This window comes from Thamnophis sirtalis, unplaced genomic scaffold, assembly GCF_051295495.1.
Source record: "Thamnophis sirtalis isolate CommonGarterSnake01/CBP01778 unplaced genomic scaffold, rThaSir2_p1.2 scaffold_5, whole genome shotgun sequence".
NCBI lineage: Eukaryota > Metazoa > Chordata > Lepidosauria > Squamata > Natricidae > Thamnophis > Thamnophis sirtalis.
In genome coordinates this window covers 106,446,408-106,463,181 of record NW_028261385.1, presented here as the reverse complement: position 1 = coordinate 106,463,181, position 16,774 = coordinate 106,446,408, and the positions used below count along the sequence as shown (strand labels likewise).

At 38.3% G+C, this 16,774-nt stretch overlaps 1 protein-coding gene across 6 annotated transcripts; it reads left to right on the top strand.

Annotated features, from left to right (window-relative positions):
* The first annotated feature begins 1,042 nt into the window (after positions 1 to 1,042).
* Positions 1,043 to 16,365, top strand: MLF2 (myeloid leukemia factor 2). Of its 6 annotated transcripts, none has more exons than XM_087716435.1 (9): positions 1,043 to 1,405; positions 2,649 to 2,721; positions 3,151 to 3,277; positions 5,446 to 5,481; positions 12,633 to 12,686; positions 13,697 to 13,822; positions 14,123 to 14,282; positions 14,374 to 14,539; positions 15,787 to 16,365. In XM_087716435.1, exons 2-9 carry the CDS (start codon positions 2,672 to 2,674, stop codon positions 15,791 to 15,793), a joined length of 726 nt encoding a protein of 241 aa, XP_087572561.1. In that variant the 5' UTR covers positions 1,043 to 1,405; positions 2,649 to 2,671; the 3' UTR covers positions 15,794 to 16,365. The 6 variants fall into 6 exon arrangements, with proteins under 6 accessions (XP_087572561.1, XP_087572562.1, XP_087572563.1 ...); XM_087716436.1 differs by having other exon boundaries at positions 15,783 to 16,365; XM_087716434.1 differs by having other exon boundaries at positions 1,044 to 1,405; positions 14,374 to 14,614.
* The last annotated feature ends 409 nt before the right edge of the window (positions 16,366 to 16,774 follow it).

Here is a 16,774-nt window from a genome sequence, read left to right as displayed (position 1 = left end):
GGACTTCTGGCAGTGGAATCCTTCTTTTTCTAGAGATGCTTCTTCCTCTTTTTCCTTTCCCCCTGGGAAGTAAATGAGCTTCTCTGAAGCCAGCAAAGCAGCATCAGCAAAGAACAGGCAGGCAATTCCAAGGGAGCCATAATTTCTGAGGAGTAGGTAAACCTTGAAGAAATCCATCCTGGGCCCGTGCTTCTCTCTTCTCTCATGCAGATACGTCTTGTTTAGCAACCACAAGTGGGACCAGCAACTTGGTCATTAAGTGAAGCAGTTGCTAAGTGAAACCATGCCTGTGTTTATATTACTTTAGCTTTCCTTTTCTGCAAAGGTCATAAATGCAAGGATGGGTAGTTTTTATCACTGTTCTGAAAATGGTCACTAAACAAGGCAGTCACTAAGTAAGGACTCCGTATTTTTCAGTGCAAAAGAATAGAAAAAGGCAAAGCTATAAGTCCACCTGTAGTAAAGTAGCTTTCCAAGAGTGGATATTATCAGGCAAAGCTTCAGGGGTAGTTATTGGGCTCTTCCAGACTTGCATTGTTTAGTCCTGGGGAACAATCCTAATTTTGGATTAAGTTCTGTTCCACAGCTTGGATTACTGTAGAAAGCGTTGCAGAATAGTCTAGCATAGGTGCCCTACTAAAAGATTTTGATGTAAAATCTTATCGTCGTTGCACATAAATGTGTGGAAAGTGTGACCATCCTATCATTGTATAAGTGGATATTTTGCGTGCTTAGAAGACTTATTTGGATCTGTAAAATAATTGTTTTCCATTCAATTGTTTACTAAATGTTATATTCCTGCTTGTCTTCCATCCAATGTTTACAAGAATCATGCAAAACTTCTCTCTCGCTCTCTAAGTGTGTGTATGTGTGGGTGCGCGTGTATTCAAACACACAGAGAGCGACGAAGAGATGCCACCACTCGACATGGTAAAAATTATTACTGCGTTGCTTTTCAACCAGCAATTTGGCTAGTAACTCTATTTATGGAAGGCGGAGCTTATAAATGAGGGTGGTGTTTCTGACCTCACATCCTGTTTAGGCCTTGTGGGTTTCTTTGAAAACGAAAAATACCCTTTTACTGCAAACGGGATTTGCAACAGTATTTATATTTTTGTAAAGGAAGGGGAGACAAAGTGGAACAACCTGACCTGCTTTCCCTGTTGCCGTGAGAGGAGGCTGCGCTGTGGCAGCCTAGACCTGGCCAAGGGACCATCATCTCCTCTCTCCTCCACCCCCACCCTCCCGCACGCAGCATAGTTACAACAAAGAACATACTGTGGGGTGGGGAAGGGGGCAGGAAGGGATGCAGCATTAATCTTCTCCTTTAAGGGCCCGTGGCTGGAACAAATTCCGCGAGAGCGAGAGACAGGAGACGGCAGTAAGGGAGGATTTGGCCGGGGAGGTGAGTAGTTTCGCTGGAGAATTCCGTGTGGCTTTTGGAGGAGGAGGTGGGGGTTGCTTAAGTGTAGAAGAAGCCGGGGATGCGCTCACAAAGGTCCGGCTTTCCCATCCCTGCTCCCAGGTCATTCTTCCTGGAGGCGGGCGCTTACACCGGAATTTGGCAAGGAAGGTTTGGAGAGAGAAGGAAGTCGGGAGATGCGGTAGGCCGGCCTGTAAAGGATATAGGGCAAGCTAGTGTGCTTGATGCGGTACTTTGTAATAAATGGTTGCTGAGATGATTGTGTTCCACCAGCGGCGTTTTTGTTTTCTTTTGCCTTGTTATTGTCACCAGTAATCTCTAATATTAATGTCATGTCTTAATAATCGTATTTGCTAGATGTGGTGTTAGGTGAGCTGGTGTCAACTTTAGGCTAGTGATGGGACGCATGGAGTGGAGGCATTCTAATTTGGGGAGAGGAATGTTGAGGAACGCGGAGCATCCACTGTGCTGAGAAAAGAGCCAGATGATTTGAATACATGTGGGAGATTAGGATTTAAGGACTGCGTTTGGGCAGTGCTCCTGGAAAGAGAGAGTGGATTGGATGCATTGCTTGATGTGTGTGTGTTGTCACTGTGATTATAACATCCTGCAGAATTCCTGATACATTGCTATTGTGTCTTTGGTTAAAAAGATTCTGTTACATAAATTGAATGATTACTTCTGTAAATGCTACATTAAAGCAGTCAGATTAAGAGGAGAACAAAACTTTTATCGTTTTTTAGCAGCCGAGTAAGAGATTTTTTTAGAAATGGCTTGTTGTGCAGCAGTGAGAAAAAGAATCTACATCATTGTCATGGTTATTAAAGGTGCAAGGCTTTTCTCCTTCCCATTTGATGGCCTTGCCTTTGCATGAATGTGGGAGAGAGGACTTAATGGATTACTTAAGCATGAAGATAATTTGGGTTGGAGGACCCAACTTGAGTGGTTCTTGGCAACAGTTTCAACTGTTTTTGAAGTTTATTTCTTAGTTTGTTTCTCTACAGGGAAAGCAAGTAGCAGCTGGGTTCCAGGTGTTGCAGTTATTGGAGTTTATTTATGAAGTGTTTAATACTGTTTAGGAACTAGTATTTATAACTATCTAATGTGTTGCTATTGCATGTAAAATATGTGATTTAGTCTGGAAAAGAATGCGTAGAGTAAGACTGCTTGAAAGGAGAGATTTAAGAAGTTAACAAAATTCATATTTGTTTCCCGTTTTGCACAGCCCATCCTGCATTTGAGGGAATTATGTTCCGGTTCATGAGAGATGGAGAACCAGAGGATCCAATGTTTATGATGTGAGTCAAGCATTCTAGCCTTTCTATATAGGAGAAAAGAATCAGAATAATTTTCCTAATGGATATCCACAAGGCTTTTGCAAATATCACTGTTAGAATCACAAAAACAAAATTTAAAAATGTTCCAAAACTCAGGAAATGCCTAATGTCACAAGATTTTGATACTTTTCCTGAAATAGCTTGAGATTCCGGAAGTCTTAAAAGTTTTTTTTTTTTAAAAAAATTAAGAATTATGGTTTCACAGACACTACCTTGGAATACTCTTTTTATTTGTCTTAAGTCATTGGTGATTTTCTTCAGAAGCTTTTGCCTGATGACATATGAAGTAAAAGCTTGTGAGCCACTGCTGTAGGAGACGGACACAGGACTGTGTGATTGATATGGATTATTTAGCATCTTAACTTCCTTGTGAAACTTCCTTTCCCATAGGGATCCTCTTGCCATCCATCAGCAGCATGTGAATCGTGTGCTTTCAGGTGGATTTGGATACAGCCCTTTCCTCAGCATTGGCAATGGGACAGTACCTGGAACACGCCAAGTTAGTCGAAGAATGCAGGTAATTCAAAAGTCAGTGGATTGTGGCTAGATCTGTTTGTTTTTCTGTCAAACTTAATTTTTAACTTAATGCTTTGGCTTGATGAGAAGAATCTGGATTCTTTCTTGGTTATGTATCTATAACCAGAGAAAGAAGGATGCTGTACTCCCCAACATCAAAACAGGGTGATGCAATTAATTTTTAATTTATATTCTACTTTGTCACTTGGTGAGACACCAGACATGTAAATGATTAATATAAGCACATAATTACACCAAAAGATAGAAAAAGAGCAGTTGAAAATAGCTCTAGTTAAATTCCAGCAACACAATTTTAATTTAGAGCCTGCAACTTTGTAAATATTTCAGAGTGTCTGGGAACAGGATTGTGCAAATATGAAGACCCATGAAAATGACTAATTAAAATATCAGTGAGTTACCAAGGTTTTTCCCCCAAATTGCTATTTTTTAACTTGAGGGCAAAGGCCCAACTATTCCTTAGCAAAACACATGGTTACCTCTTGAACAAAACCAATGAGTTGCTGTTTCATTGGCTGCCATTATGAAACTTGGAAGGTTCATCGTTATCTACTTGGTCTACTTTGTAATACATTGTGTTTGCTTATATATGGTACTCCTGCTTATATATGCTACTCCTACCCATTCTAATTTAGGAAGATAAATCTCAGTAATTCACAGATTGAAATTATCTTCAGGATTGGTTTTATCTAAAACTCATTTCCTTTCTGTTATCAAAGATAACTGATGGAGAAATTAAACAATATCAATCACAGAACAGAGCGCTTACAATGTGGGAACATCTCTCCCCCCCCCTTTCTCTCCCTCCCCTCCCCCCAATTAGATCTATACTTTCTGCTTCCTTCTTTATCCAATTGCAAAGCAGAAAAGCTGCTGTCTTTTATTCAATTACTCTTTGGAGAATCTATGACCAGGGATTTTACAATTTTCTTATTTATTAAAACTTTACATCACTCCCAGCGATTGCAGGTGGTTTATAGGATCATGCCTATTTCTATAGACATTCTCAAAATAGTTTATTTAACAAGGGGCTGAAGCAAGGCTTATTTATTTTATTAAATCAAATTTCTACCCTGCCACAATCATGATAATTTAACAGCTTATGGAAGACAAAAAATTAAAACATTGAAAGTCAGATTAAAATGCAGTCACACTAACAATCAAAATAATAGAATAAATGTTTTGGATAAAAACAAAAACAAATAAAAGATAACAGTAAAAATAAATATAAATAAAAAGAACAGTTAAAGAGAAAAAGAACAAGGAAAAGCCAACTTCTCTGCAGATAAAATACACAATTTCATTTATTAATGTTTCTATAGTTGTAATCTTAATCTTGGATTTCTATTGTTACTTTTATTTGCCTCTTCTTTATCTGTCAAGATATTCAACCCATGACTTTCATTGTATTTAAGTTAACACAACTTGGCTAAATTGGAGGTTTTGTGTGTATATTTTAACTTCATCTGGGCAAAATTTCTAGTTATTAAATTGTCTTGCCTTTTGGAGATTTATTGTCATCTTTTTTGTATTTATTTATGACCTTTCTAATTTCTCTTACACAATTTTAAATAATCTTCAGGATTCTGCAACGAATGTGACATTGCAAATAGCGATTTGGTTTTTAACTAGTTCTTGCTTTGTAATTGACTGATTTGCTTGGCAATTTCTACTTGTTTGTTGAACTTTAAAGTCTTCTGGCTAAAATTTCCCCTATCTAAAATAGATAACATTTATCAACATCCATCTTATTTTAATTTCTAGAAACCAAATAAAAGGTTATTGAGGTTTGTCTCTTATCTCGTAGTTTCATGGCCAAGACAGCATCTTATATTGAATTAGTTGATTTATATTGAATTAGTTGAGAATATATTCTATATATTCTCAGTTCCGTTTATGTCAACATAAATTCATCAGCACTGACAAGCATGCAGTAAACTGTATAGATTTTGGCTCTTTAACACAAATGTGGGTAATAATAATCAATTTGAGAATAGATGAAGTTTTAGAATATACTTCCTTAGACTTTAAATTGAGTGTAAATTTATATTAAGGCACTGAGTTCCTTTGTCCTTCTCAATGCTAGATAAAACAAGATTACTCTAGAGAGCTGAAGTCTAATTACTTTGTGTCCCTTTCTTGTTTTTATAGCCTGGAACTGTTTCGCCCTTTGGGATGCTAGGAATGGTAAGCCATAATTTTCTTCTTTCAACAACTACTTGTTCTAGCCTGGTTTTTGTGAAGATCTTTTCTGGGAAATACTTCAGTTTTCTTCAGTTTGTGGTAGTTTAAATATATAACTGAAAATAATGAGGATAGTAACATTTTTCAAATAGCAACAATGAGTATGATTTTTATATAGCTCTCAGTTATTAAAAATGTTGCTGGCTGGAAAGGAATTGAATTGAATTTCCCTCTTTCTAGACAGAAAGCTGGGCTTTCACTTTTGCACCTAGTGGGTGGAACAGCTTGCCCTGCCTATCTTAGCTCTTCCTTCTAAAGAAAAACAGCTTTTCCTTTTACCTCCATTTTAGGCTGAGAATCGCTGTTGTTATGTAACATTATTACATACATCATCATCATTATTACTACTATTTATATTATCTGGTGCATCCAAAGAAAGAAGGGGAGGGAGAAGGATGCAGAATCTTTCAATATGTCCAGATACTGCTTGAGAAGATGATGATAGTGATGATGAAACTGCCAGGAATGGCTGATGGCATTGAAAAAGGGTCCACAGGAAGACCTTGTTTGTGTGGTCTAGATGCAATCAGGTTCCATGGTGACCTAGGGCAGCATAATCTATAAGCCATGATCTAGGCTGACATCACACGAAAGGAAGACAATTCTTTCTTTGCCACCTTTTATCCTGCTGTTATTCCTCCAAGAAGCACAAGCTAAGCAAAGAGGCCAGCCATTTTGTTTTCTTTATTAGCAACAAGTGGAGTAGAGGAGGCACTGAAGGTGAAGGTGGGCACCATCCCAGCAGCTTCTCTTCACCTGCCATCAAAGGAAGATGGACAAGCCACAAATTTTTAGGAAAAGATGTGCCAGAGAGACAAAAAAATACTACTCTGAACTTTGAGGAACAACAGAATGGATATTTTGTCAGAGGAATTGGGAATAGGTCAGGAGAATATTCCATCACCTTAGTAAAGGAGCATAGGATAGAGAAATCAGATCTGCAATGGTTTCTCAAGCAGATGGACATAGCACTGTTGGAACATGTCCCCCTGGGAGTGGAAGGGATGAGTTTTACTTTACCAGATCATGGTAGGAACTGAAGGCTTCAGGATGCAAAGGCCTTAGAATTTCTACTCTTCCTCTCCTGCATCTTCTTAGAATACATGCAATCACAGTCTCAGAAGAAGCCTAGCAGGTATCAAATGGAGATGCTTATTCAGAGAATGTGAGAGGGGGTTATGAGGAAGTATTCTACCACCTCCGTTCTTGGTTTTCATTACATTAAGTGGGAACGATGCAGTCACATTCCAGATCATAAAACAGAGGAGGCTTTATGGAGCAGTCATGTTTTATAATGAGAAGTTGAGGCTAAGAATGGCTTTCAGAAAATATTTCATGCTGATCTGTTCTCAATACTGATGAGGAAGTAGGCAAAAGTATTTGATTAAAAGTAGTTATTAGCACCAGCACAAACTATAAAGCTGTAGGAACACAAAATGTGGCCAACGGTTCTCTTCGTCTTGAAGTTCAGACTTCCAGTTATTTTCACTTAACTTATAAAAAAGGGAATGGGTGAAGCTGACAAAGCACACATAGACCCCGAATTTATCTTCTGCAGGAGTTCATGAAATGACAAGGCATTGCCCTTGATTGACTAAACAGTTGTCTTGTCTTCAATACCGTACAAAGAGAAAGAGACGAAATTCTCATGGATCTATAAAGTGTAGAGCAGATGAAATGCTAAAACATAAATAAAGCATTGGGCATTTTTATGACAGGCCTTGTCTTCTGTACCTACCAGAGGAATGATAATTTACTATGATAACAAGAATTGTTCAATTCTTGAACAAGGACATAATTCAAAAATTTCAGGGAAGCAATTAGCAAGTTTGCAAAAGCATTCAGACTGATTGCAGATACAATCTTGAGTGGAGCCCAAGGGGAGGTGGTTTGCAGCCACCTCCCCTGAAATGCTGGCGTATTGGAACCTGTGACTTGCATATTGGCCAGTAGACCACCATCCAAGAGTCAATCTTGCAACCAAAACTTTTTCGTAAAAAAATTGTTTGGAGAAACCATTGACCCATTGATGGATGTAGGGGAACATCTGTCCTTGATGCAAAGTAGGGAAATATAAAATACTCTACAAGCCATGCAAGTTGTCTCAATGTCGGAAATGGGCGTCGGAGATATCAAGAGAAGTAACATAGCAATAGATTGGCTACAAAAGGAAAATCCCAGACAAAATGAGTCTGAAATTAATGGTATCACCTTCTAAGTGAATGGTTTTGCTTCCAAGATTATGGCATATTGGGAGCAGACTTACAGAGACAAATTTGTTATAAGAAAATTTAAAAGGGATACATTAAAGCAGTGCCAAGGGATAGGTTATCTCTGATCTATGACTTTTCATTCAGTGACCAAAGTTACGATGGCACTGAATGAATAGTGATTATGGCTGTTTCTCAAAATTCTGGCCATCCCAATATCCATAGTTACATGATCATAATCGGAACTCTAGGCAATCAGTTCGTGCTTACAATTGATTGTAACACCCTTGTGTTCACGTGATTGCTATTTGCAACCTTCCTCGCCGCCAATAAACCTAAACCTTGCCAGCTTCCCCAGAAAATCAGTGGGGAAGCTAGCAGGGAAAATTGCAATTCAGTAGGGTAAGTCTCCCCAGTGCGCTTTCCTCCAGCCTCTCTATGGTAGCCACTCAAGCATCCCTGTGTGCGTTCCCGCATCCAGCAGTAGCCCCTTACCTGCCTGCCAACCTAGGACTTACAACTTCCTACCGACTTCCCCACTGACTTTGGTTGTGGGAAACTGGCAAGAAGTTGCCTCAACAAATGACTATAGGATTTGATTAGCAGTGGCACCCAGGACTGTTGAGATTGCCATCACTAAGTGATGCGATTGTGCTTTATGACTGCATCACTTAGCAATGAAAATTCCAGTCCCACTTGCCCTTGCAGTTGCGGATTACCTGTACTGTCATAAATTTCCAAAAATTGAGAGAACATGTCAGGATATTAAAGTCATAGGCTAATTTCTGGATATTGAGGCAATAGATTGAGTTCTAAGGCAAAAAAAAGATCCTCGTGTATTTTCCATTCCACGACAGTCAAAAAAGGAACAGGATTTGCAGCCAGACTTGAGAGCATTTTGCTTGGTGTTTAAAGCATTCACCCATCCGGTAAATGTTATGACAAAACTTTTAAGACCACTTACAAGCACAGGAAAATTCATCATTAAATGATACGGTCATTAAGTGGGATATCACACAATCACAACTTGAAACCTTCTATCAGCCTTTCCCATTGACTTTGCTTGTTGGAAGCAGATAGCTGGAATTGGTTGCAGAGTGCCTGGATCATAATCATGTGACCACAGGAATGTGACAGTCCTAAGTGCGAGGACTCTTACATAACTTTTTTTAGTGCCATCTTTAGTTCAAATTGGTAAATGAATGATCGTAAGTAAAGGACTATCTATACATCAACAAGAGTGAAAGGAGATTTTAGATGGAAGAGTCCCATAGTTGGGTGAAAACATAACTGTCTTCCGTCAGTAGAGCATGTAAAAGATGCATAGAGTAGAATTGTGGACCAGGGGAACCAAGAGCTGGTCTTGGATGGGTAAGTGAATCCTTGCTAGATCCACAGTTCCCTGTTTGCAGCAGGGGCCAACAAGAAAGCAAGAACATTCATCTGATTTCAAATTACAGGGCAAAAGGAACTGATGCCCTCCTGGCACTATGGCCAAAGAGACTAATATATAAACACTAATCCTGTCTAAGCTGATACACAAAATGAGGATATTCAGGGCATGTATAATCTTAATTCCCCCTTTTTGCCCTGCAGACCTTGGTGCTGAACAGTGTGGAGATAAGTAGGAAGCTTCCCAGATATTTCTCAGTACAGCCAGACATACTGAGCCTAGATCTTGGAATGACTTCATTTCTATGCCTGAAACTTAAAAGGGACATCTTCTGAGTGACAGCTTGCCAGACTTCAGCAGTGACACCGTCTTGGCATCCAGGTTGTCTAAATACCATCAGAAAGCTGCCGTACCTTTGAATACTGGTTCAGAAGATGGAGATGAAGAGTAATAGGTTTCTACAGATAGGTTTGGATAATATGCTTGAAAACCACTACCTTCCAAAATGAGGTCACTCATCTGGGGTTCAAACTATAGGACAGATAAAAATTTCATTTTGCAACATCCCTAACTTCTGTATTTTCACAGGGGGACTAATCAACTATTTCCCCTAGTTACGCGCCGTTTTTCTTTATGGGATCTGATTTATTAGTTCTGGGACTAATTAGCCCTGTCCCCTTTAACACATTAGAGTGAACCCCATGAGCACTCTTGGACAGAAATAAACTTTTTTAATGGAAATATCCTTCGCCTGTGAGATCTGAGAAAGTAGAGAGTCTCTCAAAGGAGACTTGTATGCGTTCCACCAACCCAAGCTAGTTTTGAGACTTTGCTCAGGGTTTTATGCCAAAGATTAAATTCTAACTTTCTCAGGGGATACGAGATACTGCTGCCAAATTTCTTCCCAAATCTGAATAAAATATTAAACGTATACAGAACCTTAAGAATTTTGCCTTAAGTCCATTCTAAGGAGCAGAAGGCTGATAGCTTATTCCTCCTCTTTGAGAGATGAAATGATACAGTGACTATATTATTCTGACCTAGTCAAGCAAATCCTGACTGACATCACAGCCTATTTAATCAGCCTCAGGAGATTAGGATTCTGCTAATAAGACCTCTACAGGGTGAGGACTTGGGCAAATGCAACTAGCTTCCAAGGCAGACAAATTCAACTTGGAAGAGGCAGCATCCTATAGTACTCTGTACTACAGACACTGCTTTAACTCATACTGATCAATCTGGCACCCTGCTACAAGTATAGACTTTCTAGTTGGCTCCATTGTTGGTGACTGAGAATTTGCATTTGGACTTGTCACACACACTATTGTGGCATCCAAAAGATAGACCAACAATCCCACCCAAATGTAAAGTTCTATAGAGGTAATTTGGAGGAATTTGTTAAACTTGTTCTTTATACTTAGCTTTTACATGACTGGCTTTATGTTTTGTTTTCCTTCTTTACCACGCTGAAAACATGTTTTGTTTCTAAATCATTTTCTCAGCTAAAGTCATTAGATGCAAAATGCTAACTTGTGCTTTCTGACTAGAAGAGGGAAAGTCTTTTTCAAAACAATTAAAAGAGATAAAAAACAGGAATTTCTGGTAAAAATATCAATAAATTTACTGAATTTGGATTAAGCTTTTCTGAATTATCTTTTGTGATTTGATATTAGAATAGAGTTTGGTTAGCTTATAAATCCAGTAAATAAATATATATACTACTAAAACTCCAGTTCTCAGTGCCTTTAACTAGCCAAAACCTGCATCGTAGAGCAAACATTTTTGAACCAAGGTAACTCAGATGGGCTAACTTATAGATGGGTCCAAATTTGGGACTCACAAATCCCAAAGGAATGAAATTTGGGGAAGTGGTGGTTGCTTCATGGCTACTGGCTGCTCCTATGCTGCTGCAGTCATATGATCCTCATTTTCAATGACATTTCTCAGCCAGCCTTGTATTACCTCACTCCTTCCCACACACCCAATGGCAGCCATTTATCCTCTTACTGAGAAGGGAAGGGATATTTCCAATGTTTCCTGCCAGATTCCCACAAGGAAATTCAGTGGAGAAGCTGGCAGGAATTCACTCCTCCTTCCTCTGCTTTTTGCCCACTCTTGGTCATTCTGTTTTTCCGTTTAGGTAAGAAAATATCTCTGAAATGAAGACATAACATGTTGTTTAGTATGTCCTAAAACCATATTGTAATGTATATGTTCTTAAATGCATATTTATTCTGTATCATGTGGTACTTAGCAGATTGCAGATAGGGGAGGAAAGATCATTCAGTGTTCTAGAGAAATTTAGATACGTATTCACCAGAAAGTTAACTGATTATGATAAAAACCATTTACAGTGTTCTCCATTTTCAAATCACATGTACTCTGCTCCAAGTAAATAAACAGATCTAAAGTGTTGCCCCTATGCATGAGACCTAAGATCACCTAAGTATATCCTGACCCACATCCAGAGTCTGAATATTAAATTTCCATAGCACTAAAATCCAGGATACTCCAGCACTAGCTGGATCTCTAAAAACATGTGCAAGCCTACTGTTAGAAGCAGGATAATCACAACATCAATCCAAACATTACTTTCTGGCCCATCTTCACTTAAAGGGCATTCATATCTGGTAACCTATGGAGTAGTATATACGGTCAGTGCCATGGTCTCTTGAAAAATTGTTGCCATGATCCTTTCTAGAGCTGGTTATTATGAGTGCTGCCTGAAATTCAGGAAGTCAAATGTTAAAGCTACATTCCTGTCCTCACTTCCAAGGTTTGTGTGATGCAGGCACCACCTCGACCCTTAACACCTCTTGAATGGTGGCATTCCCAGCAAATGCTTTTGTAGAACTCCCATCAATTTCAATAATCTCTCTTCTCCAGTTGCTTTTCCAATTACACTCTATAAAAGGTCTCTTCTTTGCTGCTGCCATTTTGCTCCACCTTCTTTCATCTTTTTCTGGGCTCATTGAACTTCCTGATGGTTTGGCTATAGTATGCATGGCATAGTAGTCGTCTTGATTTTTTTAAAAAAATTGCTACAGATATTTATAGAGGTAACACCTTATATCTGGGTTTTGTTTTTTTTACTCGGAGTAGATTATATGTGATTTGAAAATGGAAGACACCGTGAACAGTGTTAATCATAATCAGATAACTTTCTGGTGAATATGTATCTGAATTTCTCTAGAATTCAGAATTATCTTTTCCTTCCTATCTGCAATCTGCTAAGTACCACATGATAGTGACCATAACAATGCATGGCATGTGCATGGTCTCCTTGAATTCTTTATAAAAATATTGCTACAGGTATGTTTAGTAAGCTAGGAAGAGTTTTCGGAATCTGTGCCCTTGAGTTTGCAGCATTCATATCATTAAGGGTATAGAATGTACTTATGAACAATTGTAGAAATGGCAACAGCTCCTATTCTCACTGTGTGGCTTCCCTGTCTGGTCACTCTCCACAAATCTCTTTTTCTCTCTTTCAGGCAGGTGGCTTTATGGACATGTTTGGAATGATGAATGACATGATTGGGAACATGGTGAGCTCATTTTGTCTGCATCTCTTTTCCAATATTGTTCTAGCTGATATTATAGGCAGTGTAAAAAATCCCTTTAAATGAACAGAGAAACTGGAAAAACTCTGGCTTCATGGGTATATTATAACATGATTGTGTTATCAACTTGATGATAACAATGCAAAAGCACAGTTTTAATCAGCTGAGCTTCAATTATTGTTTGTTTTAATTATACGTATTCCAGAGTGCCACGGTATGTAGAGAATAGAATAATGATTACTGTGGTGTTACTGTCGCAGAATGTGTGCTTTTTTCCCCAAACTATTCCGAATATGGAGAGGCAAATATTCAGGGTTATATATATGTATGTATCAAATTCCCCCTGAGTTCAAAGAAAGAAACCAAGTCAAATTATCCAACACTATCAATATTTCAAAATAAGATTTGTAGAATAGCTACATGCCTCAGCTAAAATGAGGGAGTTTTCTTAGTGCAGAATTTGAATGAACTAATAGAGGATTTAAAATGAATAAAACTCTTCATCACATCTAGCGCAGGAGATATACAGCCTTACTAATTTATGTACTCTTCATGTGGGTAGAAACAGAATCTCTTTTTCCCATCTCCATATTTGGTTATTTTCCCCATTTTTTCTTGAAAAATACTGTAGAGACAGAGAGATAAATCAAATCTTGCTTGAGAATTATCAAGAAATCATCAGGAAGAGAACTGAACAACTAATCTTGCAGATGTTTGATTTTTGATACAGAATCAGAGCTGCATAAGAGCCTTTTCCAAAACTGTTGCAAAATTGTACTTTGTAGTATTACAGAAGAAGAAAATTATGAATTAACATGAAATCACATGAACTGAATAGCTTTCATCCAAATTATATTTGATCAGGCAATTTTTTGAAGTGTGCTTTAGGAGAGCCATTGAGACCTAATGCTGCTCTTCTTCAGAAAGTTTATTCATATTTTATAGTGGAAAGATTCAGTGCAATTTTTCTTATTTTATTTTTTATTTTACTTTAGGAGCACATGACAAGTAGTACCAATTGCCAGACATTTACTTCTTCCACCGTCATATCTTACTCAAATTTGGGTGAGGGCCCTAAAGTGTATCAGGAGACCTCAGAGACACGTTCTGCACCTGGGGGGGTAAGAAATTATCTGTTTCTTTTGACAAAATGTTTAAAGAAGCACCAAGATTGGTTAATTTCCTGGGTATTCATCTGCATGAGTAGAAACTTAAGAAAAAGCAAGAGATAAGACTTGTTTTCAGGTATGGGACAAACCCTTTTGTGTGACAATTAACAGTGATAACCAAGGGTACTCTATTTGATCATTTGAAACAAGTTGGTACCTGCTGAGGCAAAATTTAAGAATTTCAAGGGGAACTTGAAGGAGGCTACCAGGATTTTACACTGTTCTAATTATGACTTGTTCTGCTACCCTCAGATCCGGGAGACGCGGCGGACGGTGCGAGATTCCAACAGTGGACTGGAGCAAATGTCAATTGGCCACCACATCAGAGACCGTGCACACATTATGCAGCGCTCACGCAACCATCGCACAGGGGACCAGGAGGAGAGGCAAGACTACATCAATCTGGATGAGAGTGAGTGTTCCTTGCCATCACCTCCTTTTCCTGCGACAGACTGCACAGCATGACCACACTCAGTTGCTGCCTGTCCTGTTTTAATTTTCAGATGATGCAGCTGCATTTGATGATGAATGGAGGCGAGAGACTTCCCGCTTCCGGACACAGAGGGGGCTGGATTATCGACGTCATGATGGAAATACTGGTCGAAGAATTGAGGGGGGTCGTCTTGCTATTCAGGGACCTGAGGATTCTCCAAGCAGACAGTCGCGTCGGTACGACTGGTGAATCCACAGCAGATTTAAGGGGGGGTGCAGTGAAGTCACCCCCAAAACTACATTCATGCTCTTGTAAGTCTTAATTGTTGTTCCTCGCTTGCACTGTGCGTGCCTTCAAGCTTCTGAGATAAGAGAGTATGGGACCTTGTGAGCCAAACCACCTTTTTCAACATGAGTTGAGTCAGTGGTTTATTTTACAGCAGAGTTTGTTTTTTAATCTTTATGGCACAAAAGTAAAATGGTAAACTGGTACAGCAACATGTACATTGATAAGCTGGAAGACAAAGTTGCTGCTTGCAGAGCATGAGGAAATATTAAGATCTGGTAGACTTCCAAAAAAGCATGAATGAGCTTATATTTATTGATTACCATATTAAAAATGAAAATTGATTTATTTGAGGAATATTTATTGAATTATGTAAACATGATATTAAACCTGGATAAAATTATTTCTTTTTTTTAAAAAAAAAACACCTTATTTTTAACAAATAAAAATATTGAGAAGAGTTGCTTTAGATGTTTGCAAATAGCTTCAATATTTAGCAAATAATTTTGATTTTCAGATCCTTGACAAGGTCTTAGGGGATCCCCAGGGGGTCTCAGGTCACATTTTAAGAAATGATGATAGTGATTTGGAATGGCTTCTTTCTTTTAAATAGCCTTATAATTTTAATTTTGTTTAACTGCTGAGGCTTTTCTGTGACCAGATTCTATACTTGGAAGTACAATGATTCTGATACTTATAATGGCGTATACAAAAATGTTGTAAATTGTTACTGCAATAATTTATATTCTGAATAGGAGCTAGGTATCCCAGGTGCAAACATTGTTTACTCAGATTGAATTGGATAAAAACATATTTCTTTTTGGCGGTACAAAATTATAACTATTACTTGAAAAACTATGTTCAATAAAGAATAAGATCTATTTCTCATAAAGGTGGTAAGTCTGTGAATTATACTTCAGGCTGTATCTGAAAGATTACTTGTTCCATTTAAAAATAAATAAATAAAACTCTCCATAAAGAAAATCAGTGGGAAGAAGTAAAGTATTAGTTTTCTTTCTGTATACCGCAAACTTCATTTCAGTTTTTCTAAGTGCAACACATTTATTTTGATTTTAAAAATCCAGTATTTGAATTCCAAGCAGGGCATGTGTTTCCCATTGCTCATTGACTCTGCCTTCTGTGTCCTTTCTGACTTCTGTTGTTTCTTTTCTTTCTTCCCATCCTTTTGCTTAGGTAGACAGTGAAACTCTGATGGTGAAGCCCCTACAAAACAACAATTGGATCTTCTGCAAGATGAATTCTAGCTTCCTGCCCTCCCAAGATTTAAATTGACTAACTCTGCATAGTTATATTTCTTGCATAGAACAGTTGACCAAGGAGAATGTGAGGGACTTTTGTCTATAAATGAGTAACATATAAATTACTGTTTTCTTCTAACTCCTTTCTATCTCCTACACAAGGGCCCCAATTTTCTATTTGGATGCTTTGGGGAGTTTCAGGAGTTTTTGTTCATCCCCATACCTCATTTCTACTTACCCATCTCAAACAGCAGCCACATTAACGATTGATCTGCTATTAGTGTCAAGTAGTTGGAAAACAACCTTTAGTTGCCTCTGCTCTTGATCAGACTGCCTTCCCTGGAACTTGGGTTATGTATGAAGTGCAAGAGATCAAGTAAAGTGTGGACAAACCAAGGAGGTGCAGCCTCTATTCTCCGGTTGTCAGCTCCCAATCTTATAAAATTTGATTTTGTGAAACTTGTAACTAAATGTTTATTGAGTTGAATAAAGAAATGGAACCTGTAAAGTAAATGAAATTGCCTCTATTTCAATGTTTTGTGTCTTAAGTTCTCAAAAGACAAAGGAAGATTGGATGTATATGACACTCTGAAACTCTTGACTATAGTTTGTATCCCATTTTACTGAATCAGCATATCAGCTGAAGTGATTTATTTATTCATTCTTCCTTTCTAGCTACCTACCTACCGTATTTTTCGGATTATAAGATGCACATTTTTCCCTCAAAAAAAAGGCTGAAAATCTGGGTGCATCTTATACACTGAATACAGCATTTTTTTGCCTTCCGAAACCCCACTCCCTTCACCAAAATGGCCATGCAGAGCCTGTAGAAGATTTTCTGAGAGCTCCTGGGGGCTGGGGAGGGAGAAATGAGTGAAAAAAGGGCTGGTTTTTGCTCAATTTTGCCTCCCCCCAGCCCTTAGGAGT